Source organism: Haliotis cracherodii, unplaced genomic scaffold (assembly GCF_022045235.1).
Source record: "Haliotis cracherodii isolate W230 unplaced genomic scaffold, xgHalCrac1.p SCAF_16, whole genome shotgun sequence".
NCBI classification, from domain to species: Eukaryota; Metazoa; Mollusca; class Gastropoda; order Lepetellida; family Haliotidae; genus Haliotis; species Haliotis cracherodii.
Window position 1 is genome coordinate 27,766,905 of NW_027266271.1, and position 21,721 is coordinate 27,788,625.

The following is a 21,721-nucleotide window of genomic DNA, read 5'->3' on the forward strand; positions in this document are numbered from 1 at the left end:
TGGGAGCCGTGCCAATTTACACTTGTCAGAGGGGTACTCAAAGTACATGATCTTGGGTATCGTTGTCAGACTTTCATTTTTGTGGAAGCCTCGGTGGCTGAGTGGGTTAGAATCCTGACTTTGTGTGCTGGAGATTAGGTGCCTCACTCTGGCAGTGTGGGTTCGAATCCTGGACAGGCACCTGCTACTTTGCTAAAAGATTTTTATGAACCACAAGAATAAACAATATTGATTTCATTCAAAGCTCCCCTTTATGCCACATATGTAACAAAATGACAGACACTATTACTCACATAGGTGCTATACAAACACGAAATCATTTGTAACAATTAATCATTAAAGAATATCAATAAGATTAACACTTAAAGGGATCTAATTAATACTGGCCCGAACATGTGAAAGATAATACACAGCTTGACAGATGATACACAGAATCAGAGTTGGAAATAAGAGCCTGCCTGTAGGCCCGTGGCAGGTAGATCTTGTGTCGGGCCGTAGTTTCAGATTTGTACAGGTAATTATGGTCTGCAGTACATTTACCTGCAGAGTTATGTGTCACAGTAAGTTGCTGTTTTATAAAGTAGGGCGTGAAGAGTTTAGTCAGGGCCAGACTTCTGAAGTCTGTGGTTCCTGATGGCAGTATGGCAATATGTTTTATTTCAAATATTGCATTGAATGAAGGTACTGCTTGTATTTAAGGAAATGGCTTATAGTAGTGAGTGAGTGAGTTGGGTTTAACGCTGCTTTTAACAGTATTGCAGTTTCCTTATGAATGTAACATTGTATTTTGTTATTGAATTGAAAAGCTGTATTCTGGAATAATACTTAGAAAAAAGTATATATTCTAGAATAATATTTTGAAAAAAAAAAAAGATAATAATTTACAGATGTCCGATGCAAATATGCATATGGTGACATTCATTGGATGGACAAGACAAGAATTTGTGGTACTGATTTGTTTTAATGTGACATTGTAAAAGAATAAAACAAATTCAAGCTTAGAAAGAAAACAGCACATCCATTGACCTGATGCCATGCCATGTGATTTCCATTGACTCAGCCTTTTGCTTTGAAGCGGGGTGTAAGGGATTCATTCTCCCTCTCAGAAGTCCATGTGCAGTCTGTCTTGTTCATGGCGGGGTATAAGAGATTTATTCTCCCACTGAGAAATTTATTTCCCTCCAAGGCGGTATACATAGTATTTTATAAAGATCACAAGGACCAATCAGATCTCATCATTTTGACATGGACGTATGATAATGTGATATATTACCACTCAACTATTGCTTAAGCACAAACTACAAAATCCTGCAGTACTTATGTATTTATATGATTAATCTGAACAAACACATGCCAGTGTGGGTTATAATAGACTGTAGATAAAACAAATTACAAACATATAGTAATATATAGTATTATGTTAGAGTTATGTATTAAAATATAGACAGTTATGTATTAAAATAGAGAGGGTTATGTATTAAAATAGAGATAGTTGTGTATTAAATATAGAGAGTTGTGTATTAAAATAGGGAGAGTTATGTATTAAAATATAAATAGTTGTGTATTAAATACAGAGAGTTATGTATTAAAATAGAGATAGTTGTGTATTAATTATAGAGTGAGTGAGTGAGTTGGGTTTAACGCTGCTTTTAACAGTATTCCAGTTATATCACAGTGTGTCAGCTTAATGTGGGATTAATGTGATGAGGGTCTTAGATGTTTACCACTTTGGTGAAACCCAGGAGCAATTGTATGGTGCTGACAAACCTAGAAACATAATCAGGGTGAACCGGGATTCGAACCCACGATCATAGGTAAATGAGGTATAGAGTTATATTTGCATTTTAGTTGTGTTAACTGAAATTCCTGCATTCTGATTAGCTAAACTGGTCACATGTTATTGCAGTCATTTCCCAATGAATGTAAAAAAGATTAAGCCACTCCCACGAAGCAGACTACTGTCATCACTACCGAATGTTGAAGAATCCCAATTACAGTCACTTATATGAGGTTATGCCCTGCAAGTGTTTAGTGCTTCACGGATTCATACAGTTTGCACACTGTTTTTCGATTCATACCTGAATGAACCAAAGGAAATACACAGTCAATCCTTAAATGTGTAACAACATCGGGAGTTATGTTTTAGAACCTTGAGAGTTATGTATTCAAGTATTCACACCACCTCATCAGCAAACATACAACACATTAAAGTGTTATCATAATCTCACGTCCAACACACTACACCCCTACGTCTTCCCTCACACCTTGCAACTCGCAGGAGCAATTGCATTAGTGCACATTCAGTTGCTGCTTAAAGGAGAGATTCGATAATACTGAGTTGGCCTTTTCTAATAAACTGGAAACAAACTGTCTGCTTTCAAACAAAAAGCAACATCAACATGAAGGCTGATGAATGATTTAAGTAAATCAACTTGCTGAGTTGTTATCATTTTGTAAAGTGCACCAGTTGATCTTATTTATTAACACGCGCCAAAAAAATACAGAGAACCGTTTTCAAAGGCTTTTATACAGATTAATCCATTACAAACACATTACAAACAAGCAACTGCACATTTCAAGTTTAAGATTCAGATAACTTATCTTTAAATACAATAGTACAAAAAGACGATAACCTTTTCATGTGTGCACAAAGACAAAAGTATCTGTCACTGTATAGCACATGTTTTAGATTAAAGTGACAAAACGCAGCATCGATAGTAAGATTCTGACTATATCATGAGCATGTGTTTATGAATCACTATCAAATAGTGATGATGCCAGGTGTTTGCGAAAAGGTGAGCTTATCCTGCCTCACCAGTGGCACCCATCACAAATACATGCAAAGGCAAGGAAACTAACCTGAAAAAAATATGAGAACATACAGTCCAACTCAAAATATGAAATTACATTGGATATAATTTTTGTGACTGTTGCGTCAAATTTGGAAATGTCCTCCACATGTCTCCCATAAAACTTTTTGAAAGCTTTACTGAGACCTTGTAACCTTGATCAAACAACTTCTGAGCAAGAGTCGTATGATGCTCTTTGAACCACACAATGCAAAACTCCACTTTTTTTAAAGACTTTAAGTTGTATAGGTGTTTAATTGGGCCTGAGGAAGATTCAATAGGCTCTCTTAAGATTTAAAAAAACAAACTAAAACAAATCAAAACCTCGATTTCAATTTCTGACTGGCAATTCTTTTCAAACAAGTAACTGTGAAATATCTGCTTCTTTTCATTTCCAATTACAAAGGTTGGAAAGGGAAGGAAAATTTGAAGTGTGGTTTTTAGAATTATTTCAACAATATGCATCAAAACAGAATCAGGCTATCCCTGCCATCACAAGCTGTGGTGTACTGTTAGAGGAAGATAGTCTGTCACGCCATATTGATCTCTATTGTTTTAGCACACATGTCTGATTATTTGACATGGAAAGCCTGACACTGGAGAAGTGTAATAACTGGTTTTGCCAACCTTAACATCTGCGACCATTGCTGCATTTACAAACCTGGATAAATCAAGTTACCAGTGCATGCTGATGTGAAAAGTAATTTGTTATCGGTTAGTCTATACATAACATGGCGTTAACTATGGCAGAAACTTGGTAAATAATGTGTTTTTAATGCACTGACATTCCATTATTAACCATCTGTTGTTCCTCATTTGAATCCTACTATTTTCCTGCCACTGTCTATGCATGACAGTATACGGTGAAGAGCTCTCATCTGTGTATGGGGCTCTTAGTATGATATATGTGGTCAGTACGCTACTATCTGGTTGTGATCATGTTCCTGGATTCCGGCCAGCCTCTCCCATCTTCACCCTCACTAATCACGTGTGGAGCAGGTTGTTATAGGACTTATAGCGTAGTCTTTGCTGCAGAGGACAAACTCAGGCTGAGTGTCATTTGTGGGGAAGTTCTTGTGAACGAATTAACACTGTAATTTGTCGGTATATTTTTGTGTGTAATGACTCTTCTTCTGTCATTTCTTGTGCAATTATCCAAGTCTGATTTTGTTTCAGACCTGTTGTGAAATGAGAATTGATAAAAAATTCCATATGTTTTGATAACTTCTTTATTTCATGTTTTGATATTATGTGTTGAAGAAAAAGCTTGCCACACATTAGATTGGATATGAAAATACTAATCAACTGTCTTGTACAGAACAATTTATCACACTAGAGACAGTACGGTATCCAACACATGTCTTCAGTAGCTATGACAGACACCTACACTAGAGACAGTACGGTATCCCAAACATGCATACAGTAGCTATGACAGACACCTACACTAGAGACAGTACGGTATCCCACACCTACACTAGAGACAGTACGGTATCCCACACATCCATACAGTAGCTATGACAGACACCTACACAAGAGACAGTACGGTATCCCACACATGCATACAGTAGCTATGACATAGACACCTACACTAGAGACAGTATGGTATCCCACACATGCATACAGTAGCTATGGCACAGGCACCTACACTAGAGACAGTACGGTATCCCACACATGCATACAGTAGCTATGACAGGCACCTACACTAGAGACAGTACGGTATCCAACACATGTCTTCAGTAGCTATGACAGACACCTACACTAGAGACAGTACGGTGTCCAACACCTACACTAGAGACAGTACGGTATCCCACACATCCATACAGTAGCTATGACAGACACCTACACAAGAGACAGTACGGTATCCCACACATGCATACAGTAGCTATGACATAGACACCTACACTAGAGACAGTATGGTATCCCACACATGCATACAGTAGCTATGGCACAGGCACCTACACTAGAGACAGTACGGTATCCCACACATGCATACAGTAGCTATGACAGGCACCTACACTAGAGACAGTACGGTATCCCACACATGCATACAGTAGCTATGACACCTACATCTACACTAGAGACAGTACGGTATCCAACACATCCATACTTTAGCTATGACACAGACACCTACACTAGAGACAGTACGGTATCCCACACATCCATACAGTAGCTATGGCAGGCACCTACACTAGAGACAGTACGGTATCCCAAACATGCATACAGTAGCTATGACAGACACCTACACTAGAGACAGTACGGTATCCAAAACATGCATACAGTAGCTATGACAGACACCTACACAAGAGACAGTACGGTATTCCACACATGCATACAGTAGCTATGACACAGACACCTACACTAGAGACAGTACGGTATCCCACACATCCATACAGTAGCTATGACATAGACACCTACACAAGAGACAGTATGGTATCCCACTCATGCATACAGTAGCTATGACATAGACACCTACACTAGAGACAGTATGGTATCCCACACATGCATACAGTAGCTATGACAGACACCTACACTAGAGACAGTACGGTATCCCACACATGCATACAGTAGCTATGACAGACACCTACACTAGAGACAGTACGGTATCCCAAACATGCATACAGTAGCTATGACAGACACCTACACTAGAGACAGTACGGTATCCCACACATCCATACAGTAGCTATGACAGACACCTACACTAGAGACAGTACGGTATCCCACACATCCATACAGAAGCTATGACACAGACACCTACACAAGAGACAGTATGGTATCCCACTCATGCATACAGTAGCTATGACATAGACACCTACACAAGAGACAGTACGGTATCCCACACATGCATACAGTAGCTATGACACAGACACCTACACAAGAGACAGTACGGTATCCCACACATCCATACAGTAGCTATGACATAGACACCTACACTAGAGACAGTACGGTATCCTACACATGCATACAGTAGCTATGACACAGACACCTACACTAGAGACAGTACGGTATCCCACACATCCATACAGAAGCTATTACACAGACACCTACACAAGAGACAGTATGGTATCCCACACATGCATACAGTAGCTATGGCACAGACACCTACACTAGAGACAGTACGGTATCCCACACATCCATACAGTAGCTATGACACAGGCACCTACACTAGAGACAGTACGGTATCCTACACATGCATACAGTAGCTATGACACAGACACCTACACTAGAGACAGTACGGTATCCCACACATCCATACAGTAGCTATGACACAGACACCTACACAAGAGACAGTATGGTATCCTACACATGCATACAGTAGCTATGACATAGACACCTACACAAGAGACAGTACGGTATCCCACACATGCATACAGTAGCTATGACATAGACACCTACACTAGAGACAGTACAGTATCCCACACATGCATACAGTAGCTATGACACAGACACCTACACTAGAGACAGTACGGTATCCCACACATGCATACAGTAGCTATGACATAGACACCTACACTAGAGACAGTACAGTATCCCACACATGCATACAGTAGCTATGACACAGACACCTACACAAGAGACAGTACGGTATCCCACACATGCATACAGTAGCTATGACACAGACACCTACACAAGAGACAGTACGGTATCCCACACATGCATTCAGTAGCTATGACACAGACACCTACACAAGAGACAGTACGGTATCCCACACATCCATACAGTAGCTATGACACAGACACCTACACAAGAGACAGTACGGTATCCCACACATGCATACAGTAGCTATGGCACAGTGATTGCAGTCAGCTGTGAGAGTAACTCTGCCTGTATGTTATGTGTTACAGGCTGGTCCAGCATGCCAGCTAAGGAAATACCGCAGCAGGAGTATACACAAATACGGATTTAGTCAGACCTACAAACAAAAAGGTAGGAATTATTATTCAATACTTTGTCATTGAACTCTTTGATTTCAAATTGCGAGACTGACTTGAGGCTGATGACAGTGTGAGCCGGTGCTGGCACCAGTGGTTCTCTGTGAACAGTGATACAAGCTGTATGCTCCCATAGAGAGTGTCTACGGAGTCTACCTCGTGCTGGGCCTTCTTCTGCCAGTAGTCGAGCATAGACAGAAATACAACTTGTGTTGATTGAAATATCAGAAACAATTTCTTAGTAGTCTCAAAGTTTTTTGCTGTTTTTCAACACCTCTAATTATTTTTGGTATCTGGACTAAAATGGAATATTTGTCAACAGGTTTTGCTCATATATGTGTAAATCTGCCACTTTTATTTAACTGCAAACATTTCCCCATCTGAATATTTCGAAATATAACATATGCGGTGGTATGATTCCTGCTTGCTGATTTTGACGAATCAGGTGGTGTAGGTGTATTGAGCTGTTTATATCACAACCTGAGTCCCATCATGGCCGAGCTGGATGTTCCAGTACATGAGTCGTTGTACATATTATTATTCAGTTTTATATATTTATTGTTGCTGGGCATCTGGTCTGTCTGTGCCTAATGAAGCCTCCATGTGTAACACAATTCTGTGTGCTTACCTGGCTCCCTGTACACTGGGAGTGAGGCCTGACATACAGTATGAATATGGCCAAGTTGTGAAGCAGTCCATTTACACGATGTATATGCATGGAAAATAGTACCAAGAGGTGAAGTCAACTTCTTATATTTTATTAATTTGTAAAATTAAGAATTATTGCCATCAGCTATAGCACTGATCAGATTATCTTAAATATGGTGAATATAATACATGATCAGTTGCCAGGAAAATATTTTCAATGTAAATAGTATTCATATAATGAATAGTAGCTACTAAGAATTATTGCCATGAGCCATGGCATTGATCAGATTAACTTGAAATAAGGTGAAGAAAAAACATGATCAGTTGTTAGGAAAATATTTTCAAAGTATATGATGTGAAACTTACAACTAATAACAACTTATTTTACTCATTTGGAATTAAATGACTATTCTGACAACATGGCCAGCTGCATTGATCATGTTTATTTCTTGGTATCCAAGTAATAAAACTTGATCACCAGAATTTCTAAATGGATCCAATGTAATCGTCTTCCAGTTGTGTTTATTCTTTCAGATATTAACCCAGAGGACCCAGACAGTTGTTACCCAATTAGGAAACACATGTTTTGTGTATGTAAAGCTAACAAGTTTTATTGACTCGATGAGAGCATGGCTGACAGAAATTGAATAGCTTTTTGATCCTGGCTGTAGCGTTGTGGACAAGTTGCGAACACTGTAGTAGCAGTTGGTATTCCCCGAGGAATCCACTGAAGCTGCCTCGCTGGCTTGATTAATGCTCTGACACACGAGGAATAATTGTGAACTTGACCAAAAGTGGAATCATTATTGTGTTGTTATCATGACCTAGTCATTGCATGCAGTCGGCCATAGTATTGATAGATTAGTGCAGGAACTTCTCTGCTACAACCTTCAGTATTCTTATCTTTAAATAATTTAGAAATATTATCTTCATAGATTGTACAGTTATTTTATGCATTAAGGGCATTGCCCTGGTGGTGACAACATGTGATGTGATTTGCAATAAGATAGCAGCCAAAGAAAATCAATTGAGATATTGATGTGAATGTGTTTGAAGCCACTATGAATCAATTATTAGATTTATAATCAAAGCCTTTTTGAAAGAGACATGATTTTAGTAATTTAATTCTTTCCACCAGTCTTTCTTTAAATGTTTCCATGACAAGGTTGCGGTTATATAAAGAAGTCAAGATGGACATCAGCCATTACTTAGCCAAACACGTGCGAGGGTTGCAAATCCAATAATTTCTATTATCATCAAAATATTGATTCCTATTCTTTACAATTCAAGTAAGGTTGACATTTTATGTAATATTTTCATCATTTCAAGGAATTATTTAATTGATTGAAATCTGCCATTTGTTTCAATTTTGTGTCTTTAAAATGCATACCAGAATATCCAGGTCAAAACAGAAATGTCATAAATGAACACAGTCCTTTGCAACAAATCCACTTAGTGATGACAGGAGCTGGTGAAATTAGCAAAAGTTGTCACTGCCTTGTGGTCTTGGTCGTTGTTGTTCAGCTGGAATGTTGTTCAGCTGGAATGTTGATGAGTGCGGCGTAAAACAACAAACAAACTAAACCATTGTTGTTAAAGAAACAAGGGCTGTAGGTAGTCACCAATATTCCAGCAATGTCACCATGGACTAAACAATCCACTCTGGACCAGTTAAACCAGTGACTGAAATTATGAGTGAAGTCCCATTTTGGTAACATTTCAAATCATCACTTAAATAAATTATCACATAACCTTCAGTTATCACATGTCCATCAGTTATCACATTACCCATCATTTATCACATAACCATCAGTTATCAAATGACCATCAGTTGTGACATGACCATCAGTTATCACATGACCATCAGTTGTCACACGACCATCAGTTGTCACATGACCATCAGTTGTCACATGACCATGAGTTGTCACATGACCATCAGTTGTCACATGACCATCAGTTATCACATAAACTATCAGCTATCACATAAGCTATCAGTTATCACATGACCATCAGTTATCACATAAACTATCAGTTATCACATAACCATCAGTTATCACATGACCATTAGTTATCACATGACCTAGTTCTGCATAACTGGACTGTGACACTTTATGGTGGTCGTGGAGATACATCTGGCCCTCTCCGTCTGCTAGTGTTCACAGGATATTACCGGGGTTGTGGTTTAGTGACAGAAGCAATTTCATGGCACATTATTGCTACCACAATCATAAGAAAGTCATAAGAATAGTACCAGTTGTAGATAAGGTTTGTTGTACCTATTACCTATTTTAACTGGTGCATGGCAAGTAGAAGGCAATGAACCCATTTTGTGGAACAGTGGAAGCTGCTTGCATGGTTAGTCGGTCAGTCTGGTCAATGCATGCCAGTAGCGCAGTAAAGGAGACTCGTGCAATCTTAGGAGGAATGGGATTTTGAGGAAAATATGTTGACTGGTATGTTTGACTTTATGTATTTTGTGATGTACGTCCTCTAAAACAACAGCAGGCATTCCTAGCAGTGCTAATAGGATGGTGAGCCTGAATGCGGTGTTAATTGAAAACCATTGTTCTGCCATAACCACATATTTATTCAGGAAACATGTGTGTTTATGGCATATATTCATGATATGACTGGTGTGACCTAATCTGGAAGTTATCCGGATAAAGAATACGCATCACATTTTTAGCTTTTCAAAGAATATTTACTGTATGTGAAGCTTTTGTAATTTCTATCTTTCAACATTTCTAAATTCTAATATTATCCCTTAATTCAAATGAGAGTTTATTAAATTGTTGTTGTTTTTTATATTGCCATTTGTATATAAGAAATATATGAACCTTTACATAAACTATAGCTACTGTACTGCTCTAAAAGGTTTGGTGGAGGGGCGCACACATGTGGCCTCTGGCACCACAATTTGCTGTGCAGTGTTACCTCCCTTACCAATCCCAGGATCTGCTGCTAATGGGTTCAGATCACAGTAGATTTGTCCTGATTATGTAAATTGCCTAGATTATATCAGTACAATACCTGAGTTAGTGGATTGAACTCTACAACATATCCAGTTTAGAGTGGTATTTCTAGTATACACTCACTCACTCCATGAATCTGTCAGCAATATCATTTATTGAGAAGTCAGTAAGGTGGTTTAATTATTTATCTTAATTACCGTCTGCTGTCTTGTTTGAGATTGCACAGATGTAGGGCTTACTGAAGTTCTGAATAGCCAGACACACATTAAGTAGATGTGGCTGCTAGAGTTGAAAAGGGGACAAGTATAGGCTGCTAGAGTTGAGAAGGGGATGCCAATAGGCTACTAGAGTTGAGAAGAGTTGAGAATAGGCTACTAGAGTTGAGAAGGGGAAGCCAATAGGCTACTAGAGTTGAGAAAGGGACAAGTATAGGCTGCAAGAGTTGAGAAGGGGATGCCAATAGGCTACTAGAGTTGAGAAGGGGATGCCAATAGGCTACTAGAGTTGAGAAGGAGATGAGTACAGGCTGCTAGAGTTGAGAAGGAGATGAGTAAGGGCTGCTAGAGTTGAGAAGGGGATGCCAATAGGCTACTAGAGTTGAGAAGGAGATGCCAATAGGCTGTTAGAGCTGAGAAGGAGATGCCAATAGGCTGTTAGAGCTGAGAAGGAGATGAGTATAGGCTGCTAGAGTTGAGAAGGGGATGCCAATAGGCTACTAGAGCTGAGAAGGAGATGCCAATAGGCTACTAGAGTTGAGAAGGAGATGACAATAGGCTACTAGAGTTGAGAAGGAGATGCTAATAGGCTACTAGAGCTGAGAAGGGGATGCCAATAGGCTGTTAGAGTTGAGAAGGGGATGCCAGTAGGCTACTAGAGTTGAGAAGGAGATGCCAATAGGCTACTAGAGTTAAGAAGGAGATGCCAATAGGCTACTAGAGTTGAGAAGGAGATGACAATAGGCTACTAGAGTTGAGAAGGAGATGCTAATAGGCTACTAGAGCTGAGAAGGAGATGACAATAGGCTACTAGAGTTGAGAAGGAGATGCCAATAGGCTACTAGAGTTGAGAAGGGGATGCCAATAGGCTACTAGAGTTGAGAAGGGAATACCAATAGGCTACTAGAGTTGAGAAGGGAATACCAATAGGCTACTAGAGTTGAGAAGGGGATGCCAATAGGCTACTAGAGTTGAGATGGGGATGGCAATAGGCTACTAGAGTTGAGAAGGGGTTACAGTAGGCTCATAGAGTTGAGAAGGGGGTGACAATTGGCTACTAGAGTTGAGAAGGGGAAGAGAATCGAATGGGGTGATTGTTTTATTAAGTATATGCTCTGGGGTCTGTACGAGAGACCATGGCTGTATGTCTGACATGATGTCTGACCTCACCATCAACCTCAAGACTGTACTTTCATCACACATCCAAAACATGGTTGGTCATGATTAATAGCTACCATGGGGACAAATTACCCAGCAGCTAACTACCAGCCCCACAAGACATCAGGCATGAATGAAGGTCATATTCAGGAGCCATTGCTTTCAGATGATGTATCACCAGCCATCTTGTTTTCCCGATCTCGGACCATGTGTTTATTGTCTCTACCTCCCATCCCATGCTTAGAGGATTATTGGCACATTTGCTTTCCGTTATTTTCTTGATATGTGATTATTATTGTGGTATTTGTAGCATCAATATTTCATTTATCCATATGCGATTTGCTGTTGATGTCTGCACCATATTATTGTTATTTGGGGGCAAAGGTGGCCTTGGGATGGAGATGCATCTCGCTGTGGAGAGTGGCCTCCCTTAGTTGTGGGTTTCAATACCAGGTTGGCCTTGATCATTGTCCCTATATTTTCTCATTAGTTTCACAACAGTCATAAAAGTCCTTGATCTGTGGTGCTTTCAGATTTCCTCATACATGAAATTGACGACCATGATATAAACAAAATATTGTTTTAAAACAATATTAAAATTTTAAAATCATATTTTTATCCAATTTAACTCACTGCCTACTAGCACTACTTTTATATTGTAATAAGGCATTTAATCCACTCAAAATGTTACAGAGTTATTCACTTCCCAAGGGAACAGCTACACATGCAGTAATTCCTTACCTGCCCCCAGGGAACAGCTACACATGCAGTTGTCCTTCACCTGCCCCCAGGGAACAGCTACACATGCAGTAGTCCCTCCTGAAAGACCTGCCCCCAGGGAACAGCTACACATGCAGTTGTCCTTCACCTGCCCCCAGGGAACAGCTACACATGCAGTTGTCCTTCACCTGCCCCCAGGGAACAGCTACACATGCAGTAGTCCCTCCTGAAAGACCTGCCCCCAGGGAACAGCTACACATGCAGTTGTCCTTCACCTGCCCCCAGGGAACAGCTACACATGCAGTTGTCCTTCACCTGCCCCCAGGGAACAGCTACACATGCAGTTGTCCTTCACCTGCCCCCAGGGAACAGCTACACATGCAGTAGTCCCTCCTGAGAGCTGACCTCGGAACAGGGAAAACCCAATACTGAATGCCTGCCAGCTGTGAACATGAGGAAACTAATCAGGAAATTGGGTGTTTAGTTGCAAGTACTAATGGTCAGCTTGTCAGGGGGTCATTTCAGGCCTTTAGACTCATGGGGAATGTTGATGATAGGAACTTTAAGAAGCAGGTGAATAACTCGATGCAGCTTTGAACCTATTTCCCCCTACCCCTCCTTTGATTGATTCACAGCTCTCATCCATGCACATCTCACCCCCCCTCCCGATGTACATCTCACCCCCTTCCCCATGCACATCTCACCCCCTCTCCATGTACATCTCACCCCCTCCCCATGTACATCTCACCCCCCTCCCCATGCACATCTCACCCCCCTCCCCATGCACATCTCACCCCCCTCCCAATGTACATCTCACCCCCCTGCCCATGTACATCTCACCCCCCTCCCCATGCACATCTCACCCCCCTCCCCATGCACATCTCACCCCCCTCCCCATGTACATCTCACCCCCCTCCCCATGCACATCTCACCCCCTCCCCATGTACATCTCACCCCCCTCCCCAGGCACATCTCACCCCCTCCCCATGTACATCTCACCCCCCTCCCCATGTACATCTCACCCCCCTCCCCATGTACATCTCACCCCCCTCCCCATGTACATCTCACACCCACACACACACACCCACACCCACATCCCCACTCCATCCATGTACATCTCACTCCCTCCCTACCCCCTCCCCATGTACATCTCACACACCCACACCCACACCCACACCCATACTTCATCCATGTACATCTCACCCCCTCCCCATGTACATCTCACCCTGCCACACCCACATCCCCACTCCACCCATGTACATCTCACTCCTCCCTACCCCAGCCATGTACATCTCACCCCTCCCTACACCAGCCAGGTACATCTCACCCCTCCCTACCCCAGCCATGTACATCTCACCCCTTCCTACACCAGCCAGGTACATCTCACCCCTCCCTACCCCAGCCAGGTACATCTCACACCTCTCTACCCCAGCCAGGTACATCTCACCCCTCCCTACCCCAGCCATGTACATCTCACCCCTCCCTACCCCAGCCAGGTACATCTCAACCCTCCCTACCCCAGCCAGGTACATTTCACACCTCCCTACCCCAGCCATGTACATCTCACCCCTCCCTACCCCAGCCAGGTACATCTCACCCCTCCCTTCCCCATCCAGGTACATCTCACACCTCTCTACCCCAGCCAGGTACATCTCACCCCTCCCTACCCCAGCCATGTACATCTCACCCCTATACCTACCCAAGCCAGGTACATCTCAACCCTCCCTACACCAGCCATGTACATCTCACCCCTCCCTACCCCAGCCAGGTACATCTCACCCCTCCCTACCCCAGCCAGGTACATCTCACCCCTCCCTACCTACCCTAGCCAGGTACATCTCACCCCTCCCTACCCCAGCCAGGTACATCTCACCCCTCCCTACCCCAGCCAGGTACATTTCACACCTCCCTACTCCAGCCATGTACATTTCACACCTCCCTACCCCAGCCATGTACATTTCACACCTCCCTACCCCAGCCATGTACATCTCACCCCTCCCTACACCAGCCAGGTACATCTCACCCCTCCCTACCCCAGCCATGTACATTTCACACCTCCCTACCCCAGCCAGGTACATCTCACCCCACCCCCCTACCACCTACCCCAGCCATGTACATTTCACACCTCCCTACCCCAGCCATGTACATCTCACCCCTCCCTACACCAGCCAGGTACATCTCACCCCTCCCTACCCCAGCCATGTACATTTCACACCTCCCTACACCAGCCAGGTACATCTCACCCCACCCCCCTACCACCTACCCCAGCCATGTACATTTCACACCTCCCTACCCCAGCCATGTACATCTCACCCCTCCCTACACCAGCCAGGTACATCTCACCCCTCCCTACCCCAGCCATGTACATTTCACACCTCCCTACACCAGCCAGGTACATCTCACCCCACCCCCCTACCACCTACCCCAGCCATGTACATTTCACCCCTCCCTACCCCAGCCATGTACATTTCACACCTCCCTACCCCAGCCAGGTACATCTCACCCCTCCCTACCCCAGCCATGTACATTTCACACCTACCTCCCCCAGCCATGTACATCTCACCCCTCCCTACACCAGCCAGGTACATCTCACCCCTCCCTACCCCAGCCATGTACATTTCACACCTCCCTGCACCAGCCAGGTACATCTCACCCCTCTCTACCCTAGCCAGGTACATCTCACCCCTCCCTACACCAGCCAGGTACATCTCACCCCTCCCTACCCCAGCCATGTACATTTCACACCTCCCTACCCCAGCCATGTACATCTCACCCCTCCCTACCCCAGCCATGTACATTTCACACCTCCCTACCCCAGCCATGTACATCTCACCCCTCCCTACCCCAGCCATGTACATCTCACCCCTATACCTACCCAAGCCAGGTACATCTCGTGTCAGACAGGCAATGTGGTGTACTGCTCAACATGATCAACAGTAAAGTTTGTAAATGTTTGCTTGCCAGTGCTTCTCTGTACATACAGCCTTGCATGTCTCCCTCCCCCTCCAAACCTTTTGTTTCAGACCTTCTTGGCTCATTACTAAGCTTTCTTTAAACTTACATAATGAATCCTTACAGTATTTGAATCCATATCTTTTTTTACATCCATTTGCTCTACAAGAGTGGACACCTGGCATTTTTGACAGGGACACCTAATTTCTTGGTCATAAATTCTTGCAGGGGCGGTCGGGTAGCCTAGTGGTTAAAGCATTGGCTCGACACGCCGAAGACCTAGGTTCAATTCCCGACATGGGTACAATGTGTGAAGCCAATTTCCGGTGTCCCCCGCCGTGATATTGCTGGAATATTGCTAAAAGCGGCGTAAAACCATACTCACTCACTCACTCATTAATTCTTGCAACACATGCATTTCCGTTGTCTATCTACAGTGTGAACAGCATGACGTAAAAAGAAAACTACAAATTGGCTTGTTGTTCATGGGCTTCATAATTATCTTTTTTCAAATCATGACAGTTCATGAAATGGATGTTCCCGAGCAGGTACTGATGAGTATAAGGTAAAAAGTTACAACACCTCACCAGATGTTTTAATGGCATTAGTTTCCAAGTAAGCAATCATCTTCCCTAACACAAGCTTTTCAAATGAAAATATGGTTTATTGGCAAGCTACTGATTTCTTCCCCTACACAGATAAACACACTCCTCACGTACATGTTGTAGACTCCTGACATTTACTCATCACACTGAGCTTGATGTTCTTATCAGCTTCATCACAGAGTCCAACCCATACAAACAGGTCCTATATCATACTGAGCTGATATTGCTTGACATTTATAAATGAACAATGAGATACTAGTGACAGTATTTTCTCGAATCTGTAAAGCATCAAGATGGTTTTCACTTGTTTTGTTCAAATCTCCAGCAATAATACACTTTCATCATGGAATCAAACAGAACCTTTCTGTCCATAAAAACAAGTCCTAAGTCCTACTTTTATTGCTTGATATTTATAAATGAATGATTAGTTTTAATGTGTATGTTTCCAATCCACACACTAAAGCATGTTCAAAGCACTACAAAATGGATCAGTGTGCTCTCAAGTTTCATTCTCAGCTCCCTGGCAGCTTTGAGGTCATTGGTGTCATCATAGCGCTTTCCACGAAGGTGTTCTTTCAGTTTAGGAAACAGGTGGAAATCACTTGGTGCCAGGTTTGGCAAGAATGGAGGGTGAGGAAGCCTACCAACCCACATTGAAATACCCCTCAATTAGCTCTATCTTTTCTCTGGAAATGTCAGTTCTTTTTTTACATCTGATCAGAATTTAGAAACCCAACGAGCAGACATCTTATTCATCTGTAAATGTTCATGAGTAATAGTTTCAATGGATCCATGGCTTAGACCTGTGTCTTCCTCAAGTTTAGCAATGGTAATACGTCTCTATCTGACAGTATAAGTTTTTCTATCTTCTTGATTGAATCTTCATTGATGGAAGTTATGGGACATCCATACCAAGGGTCATCATCAAGGCTTGCAGCCCAACGTGTAACAGTGGATTAGCTAGGACACTTGTCCCCAAACACTTGTGACATGTGGTCATGAATTTCTTGGGGAGTACCTTTCTCTAAAGTAAACAGATGTGATGATTGCTCAGTACTCGTTCTTGTTCCATTTCTGTGTCCATTTGGGACCCTTATCATGTTCGACTGGTTGTCACTAATCTACAAACCGCCGCAACAGACCAAATACACTTGCAATGAACTACTCGAACAATGTACTACATTGAGTGGGTCACTGTGTTATGGCCCATAGTTGAAAGTTAGTCAGGCTTAGAACTTTTTGACCAGCCCTCGTACATCTGCTTCAGTGTGGAGCAGGTAGGAATCCCTAGCAACACCAAGGATGATGAGTCAATTTGCCAAAAGCGGTCACCTATTCAACTACAACCAATCTTGGGGGCGGTTGGGTAGCCCCGTGGTTAAAGCGTTTGCTCGTCACGCCGAAGACCCAGGTTCGATTCCCGACATGGGTACAATGTGTGAAGCCCATTTCTGGTGTCCCCCGTCGTGATATTGCTGGAATATTGTTAAAAGCGGCGTAAAACCAAACTCACTCACTCATTACAACCAATCTTGCTTTACTTAACCTGATTTGTGACCTGGACACAGGAACACATGACAATATTTTCAAAATCAGTAGAGAATCAAGATGGTTATCAATATCAAGAACTGTGTTTGGTCCAAATCTCCATGATTCATACACTCATTGTTTAGAACATTAGAATCTGAAGTGAGAATCAGTTATTACCACCGAGATCCACATCATGACTGATGGAGACATGGATGAAGCTGACACCATTGTGCAACATCTGGACATGTCAGTGCACTAGTTCCACAGATGGAGCCAGGAGGAGGGGTGATATACAGCCCATCCTGGTGAATACGGCATGGTATTTTGTATCTAGTGATGAAATAATGTATTTATCCCAAAATATCAAATCAATATTGCACTCGAGTGAAATATCACTTTGTGTTGGAACTATTTCATCCTGCCTGAACTATGATATGGTGGCATGCACACATCTCTTGAAGGTTTGGCGACATGGGAAGCCAAGTTGTCTGACACATAGCGATACACATTCACATTTTAGAGTTACGACCCTTATCTGTGCAGGATCTGCTGAGTATGGATTTGAATACTAGACTTGACTTTACAACTGCCTCTCATTGGGTGACACACCATGACTAGACTGCCTCACATTGGGTGACAAGCCATGACTAGACTGCCTCACATTGGGTGACAGGCCATGACTAGACTGCCTCACATTGGGTGACAAGCCATGACTTGACTGCCTCACAATGGGTGACAGGCCATGACTAGACTGCCTCACATTGGGTGACAAGCCATGACTTGACTGCCTCACATTGGGTGACAGGCCATGACTAGACTGCCTCACATTGGGTGACAAGCCATGACTTGACTGCCTCACATTGGGTGACAGGCCATGACTTGACTGCCTCACATTGGGTGACAAGCCATGACTTGACTGCCTCACATTGGGTGACAGGCCATGACTAGACTGCCTCACATTGGGTGACAAGCCATGACTTGACTGCCTCACATTGGGTGACAGGCCATGACTAGACTGCCTCACATTGGGTGACAGGCCATGACTAGACTGCCTCACATTGGGTGACAGGCCATGACTAGACTGCCTCACATTGGGTGACAAGCCATGACTTGACTGCCTCACATTGGGTGACAAGCCATGACTTGACTGCCTCACATTGGGTGACAGGCCATGACTAGACTGCCTCACATTGGGTGACAGGCCATGACTAGACTGCCTCACACTGGGTGACAGGCCATGACTAGACTGCCTCACATTGGGTGACACACCATGACTAGACTGCCTCACATTGTGTGACAAGCCATGACTTGACTGCTTCACATTGTGTGACACACCATGACTTGACTGCCTCACATTGGGTGACACTCCATGACTTGACTGCCTCACATTGTGTGACAAGCCATGACTTGACTGCCTCACATTGTGTGACAAGCCATGACTTGACTGCCTCACATTGGGTGACACTCCATGACTTGACTGCTTCACATTGGGTGACAAGCCATGACTTGACTGCCTCACATTGTGTGACACACCATGACTTGACTGCCTCACATTGGGTCACAAGCCATGACTTGACTGCCTCACATTGTGTGACAAGCCATGACTTGACTGCCTCACATTGGGTGACACACCATGACTTGACTGCCTCACATTGGGTGACAAGCCATGACTTGACTGCCTCACATTGGGTGACAGGCCATGACTAGACTGCCTCACATTGGGTGACAAGCCATGACTTGACTGCCTCACATTGGGTGACAGGCCATGACTAGACTGCCTCACATTGGGTGACAGGCCATGACTAGACTGCCTCACATTGGGTGACAGGCCATGACTAGACTGCCTCACATTGGGTGACAAGCCATGACTTGACTGCCTCACATTGGGTGACAAGCCATGACTTGACTGCCTCACATTGGGTGACAGGCCATGACTAGACTGCCTCACATTGGGTGACAGGCCATGACTAGACTGCCTCACATTGGGTGACACACCATGACTAGACTGCCTCACATTGGGTGACACACCATGACTTGACTGCCTCACATTGGGTGACAGGCCATGACTAGACTGCCTCACATTGGGTCACAAGCCATGACTTGACTGCCTCACAATGGGTGACACACCATGACTTGACTGCCTCACATTGGGTGACAGGCCATGACTAGACTGCCTCACATTGGGTGACAGGCCATGACTAGACTGCCTCACATTGGGTGACAGGCCATGACTAGACTACCTCACATTGGGTGACACTCCATGACTAGACTGCCTCACATTGGGTGACAGGCCATGACTAGACTGCCTCACATTGGGTGACAGGCCATGACTAGACTGCCTCACATTGGGTGACAGGCCATGACTAGACTGCCTCACATTGGGTGACAGGCCATGACTAGACTGCCTCACATTGGGTGACAGGCCATGACTAGACTGCCTCACATTGGGTGACAGGCCATGACTAGACTGCCTCACATTGGGGGACAGGCCATGACTTGACTGCCTCACATTGGGTGACAGGCCATGACTAGACTGCCTCACATTGGGTGACAGGCCAAGACTTGACTGCCTCACATTGTGTGACAGGCCATGACTAGACTGCCTCACATTGTGTGACAAGCCATGACTAGACTGCCTCACATTGGGTGACAGGCCATGACTAGACTGCCTCACATTGGGTGACACACCATGACTAGACTGCCTCACATTGGGTGACAGGCCATGACTTGACTGCCTCACATTGGGTGACAGGCCATGACTAGACTGCCTCACATTGGGTGACACACCATGACTAGACTGCCTCACATTGGGTGACAGGCCATGACTTGACTGCCTCACATTGGGTGACAGGCCATGACTAGACTGCCTCACATTGGGTGACACACCATGACTAGACTGCCTCACATTGGGTGACAGGCCATGACTTGACTGCCTCACATTGGGTGACAGGCCATGACTAGACTGCCTCACATTGGGTGACAGGCCATGACTTGACTGCCTCACAATGGGTGACACACCATGACTTGACATTGCTCAAAGATTGCCTCACATTGGGAATAATTTGGCTAGTCTATGTTGTCTGCCCTAGAATTAATCAATGTTCAAGGCTCTGTTTGGATTTTACTTTTTATTTTGTAGATATATATTTTAAAATAAGATAACTATATTTCAAGGACTAATTATTAGTTTAAGTATAGAAGCTATGCATGCTGCTGTTGTACTGACCGGTCATTTCAAATGAGGCTAAGGGATCTGACATTCTAGTTCAACACTTGCAATTGTTTTTAACTTAGAACTAAACTTTTAAGGAGGACAGAAAAAGTTTGCAAAGATCAATTTTCAAGAGCTGAGAAAACACCATACTAACCCTTGTCAGGAGTTATTTGAGTTTGTCACCTAACACCTATGAAATAAGCAGCAGCATATATGTAGCTGTTGAAGACTTGTTGAAGACTTGTTGAAGACTCGTTGAAGACTTGTTGAAGACGTGTTGAAGACTCATTGAAGACTTGTTGAAGACTCATTGAAGACTCATTGAAGACTTGTTGAAGACTTGTTGAAGACTCATTGAAGACTTGTTGAAGACTCGTTGAAGACTTGTTCAAGACTTGTTCAAGACTTGCTGAAGACTCATTGAAGACTTGTTGAAGAATCCTAGCGTGCTCAGAAAAGATATGCGAATATCTCTATCCATACGGTGCTGTGCCAAACCCAGACCAGACATTATAGACCTGTAAGCACTGCTTCAGTTTCATCTACGCACACAGGAATGAGAAGGAGCCCTTGTGCTGGCTGGGAATGAGTAAGGAGATCCGACAATGCTGGGGCAGTGGCACTTGACTCATCTAGGGCCTATAGACACATGAAAGTCAGACCTCTGTAAATATTCACACCTTAATCACCTCTTTGCTTATAGACAGGAACAATCTGTTTATTCATGCTGGTCATAATATTTTAAGCTTTTTGATATGTTGTTGTGGTTCTTATGTGGTGCCATTCAAGATAATTAAGATGTAATTGCTTCATGTGGTTTTCATTTTCTTTAGCGCATATCTTCATAGTTGTGTTCATTAAGAAAGTGATTACATTATCTGCATCCAACGTCATGGAAACCACAGTGAGTGCAATCGGATGTAGGCTAG

General features: G+C 43.3%; 3 protein-coding genes across 8 annotated transcripts in view; 2 read left to right on the plus strand and 1 right to left on the minus strand.

Moving 5' to 3' along the window:
• LOC139464043 (thrombospondin type-1 domain-containing protein 7A-like) overlaps nt 1-21,721 on the plus strand; it is a 402,501-nt gene that overhangs the window by 144,260 nt on the left and 236,520 nt on the right. For 4 of the 6 annotated variants that reach the window (XM_071245564.1, XM_071245563.1, XM_071245558.1 and 1 more), the window contains one exon: nt 6,692-6,773. The exons of the other annotated variants lie outside the window; for them this stretch is intronic. The gene's annotated coding sequence lies outside the window, so the exon portion shown is untranslated. The remainder of the gene's footprint in view (nt 1-6,691; nt 6,774-21,721) is intronic. 6 annotated transcript variants of the gene reach the window in all.
• LOC139463652 (uncharacterized) lies at nt 13,136-15,421 on the plus strand. The gene has a single exon (XM_071244913.1). The coding sequence runs from the start codon at nt 13,136-13,138 to the stop codon at nt 15,419-15,421; it is 2,286 nt and encodes a 761-aa protein (XP_071101014.1).
• LOC139463653 (sericin 1-like) lies at nt 18,159-20,609 on the minus strand. The gene is made up of 3 exons (XM_071244914.1): nt 19,824-20,609; nt 19,197-19,649; nt 18,159-19,088 (listed from the first exon to the last, which is right to left on the minus strand). Exons 1-3 carry the CDS (start codon nt 20,607-20,609, stop codon nt 18,159-18,161), a joined length of 2,169 nt encoding a protein of 722 aa, XP_071101015.1.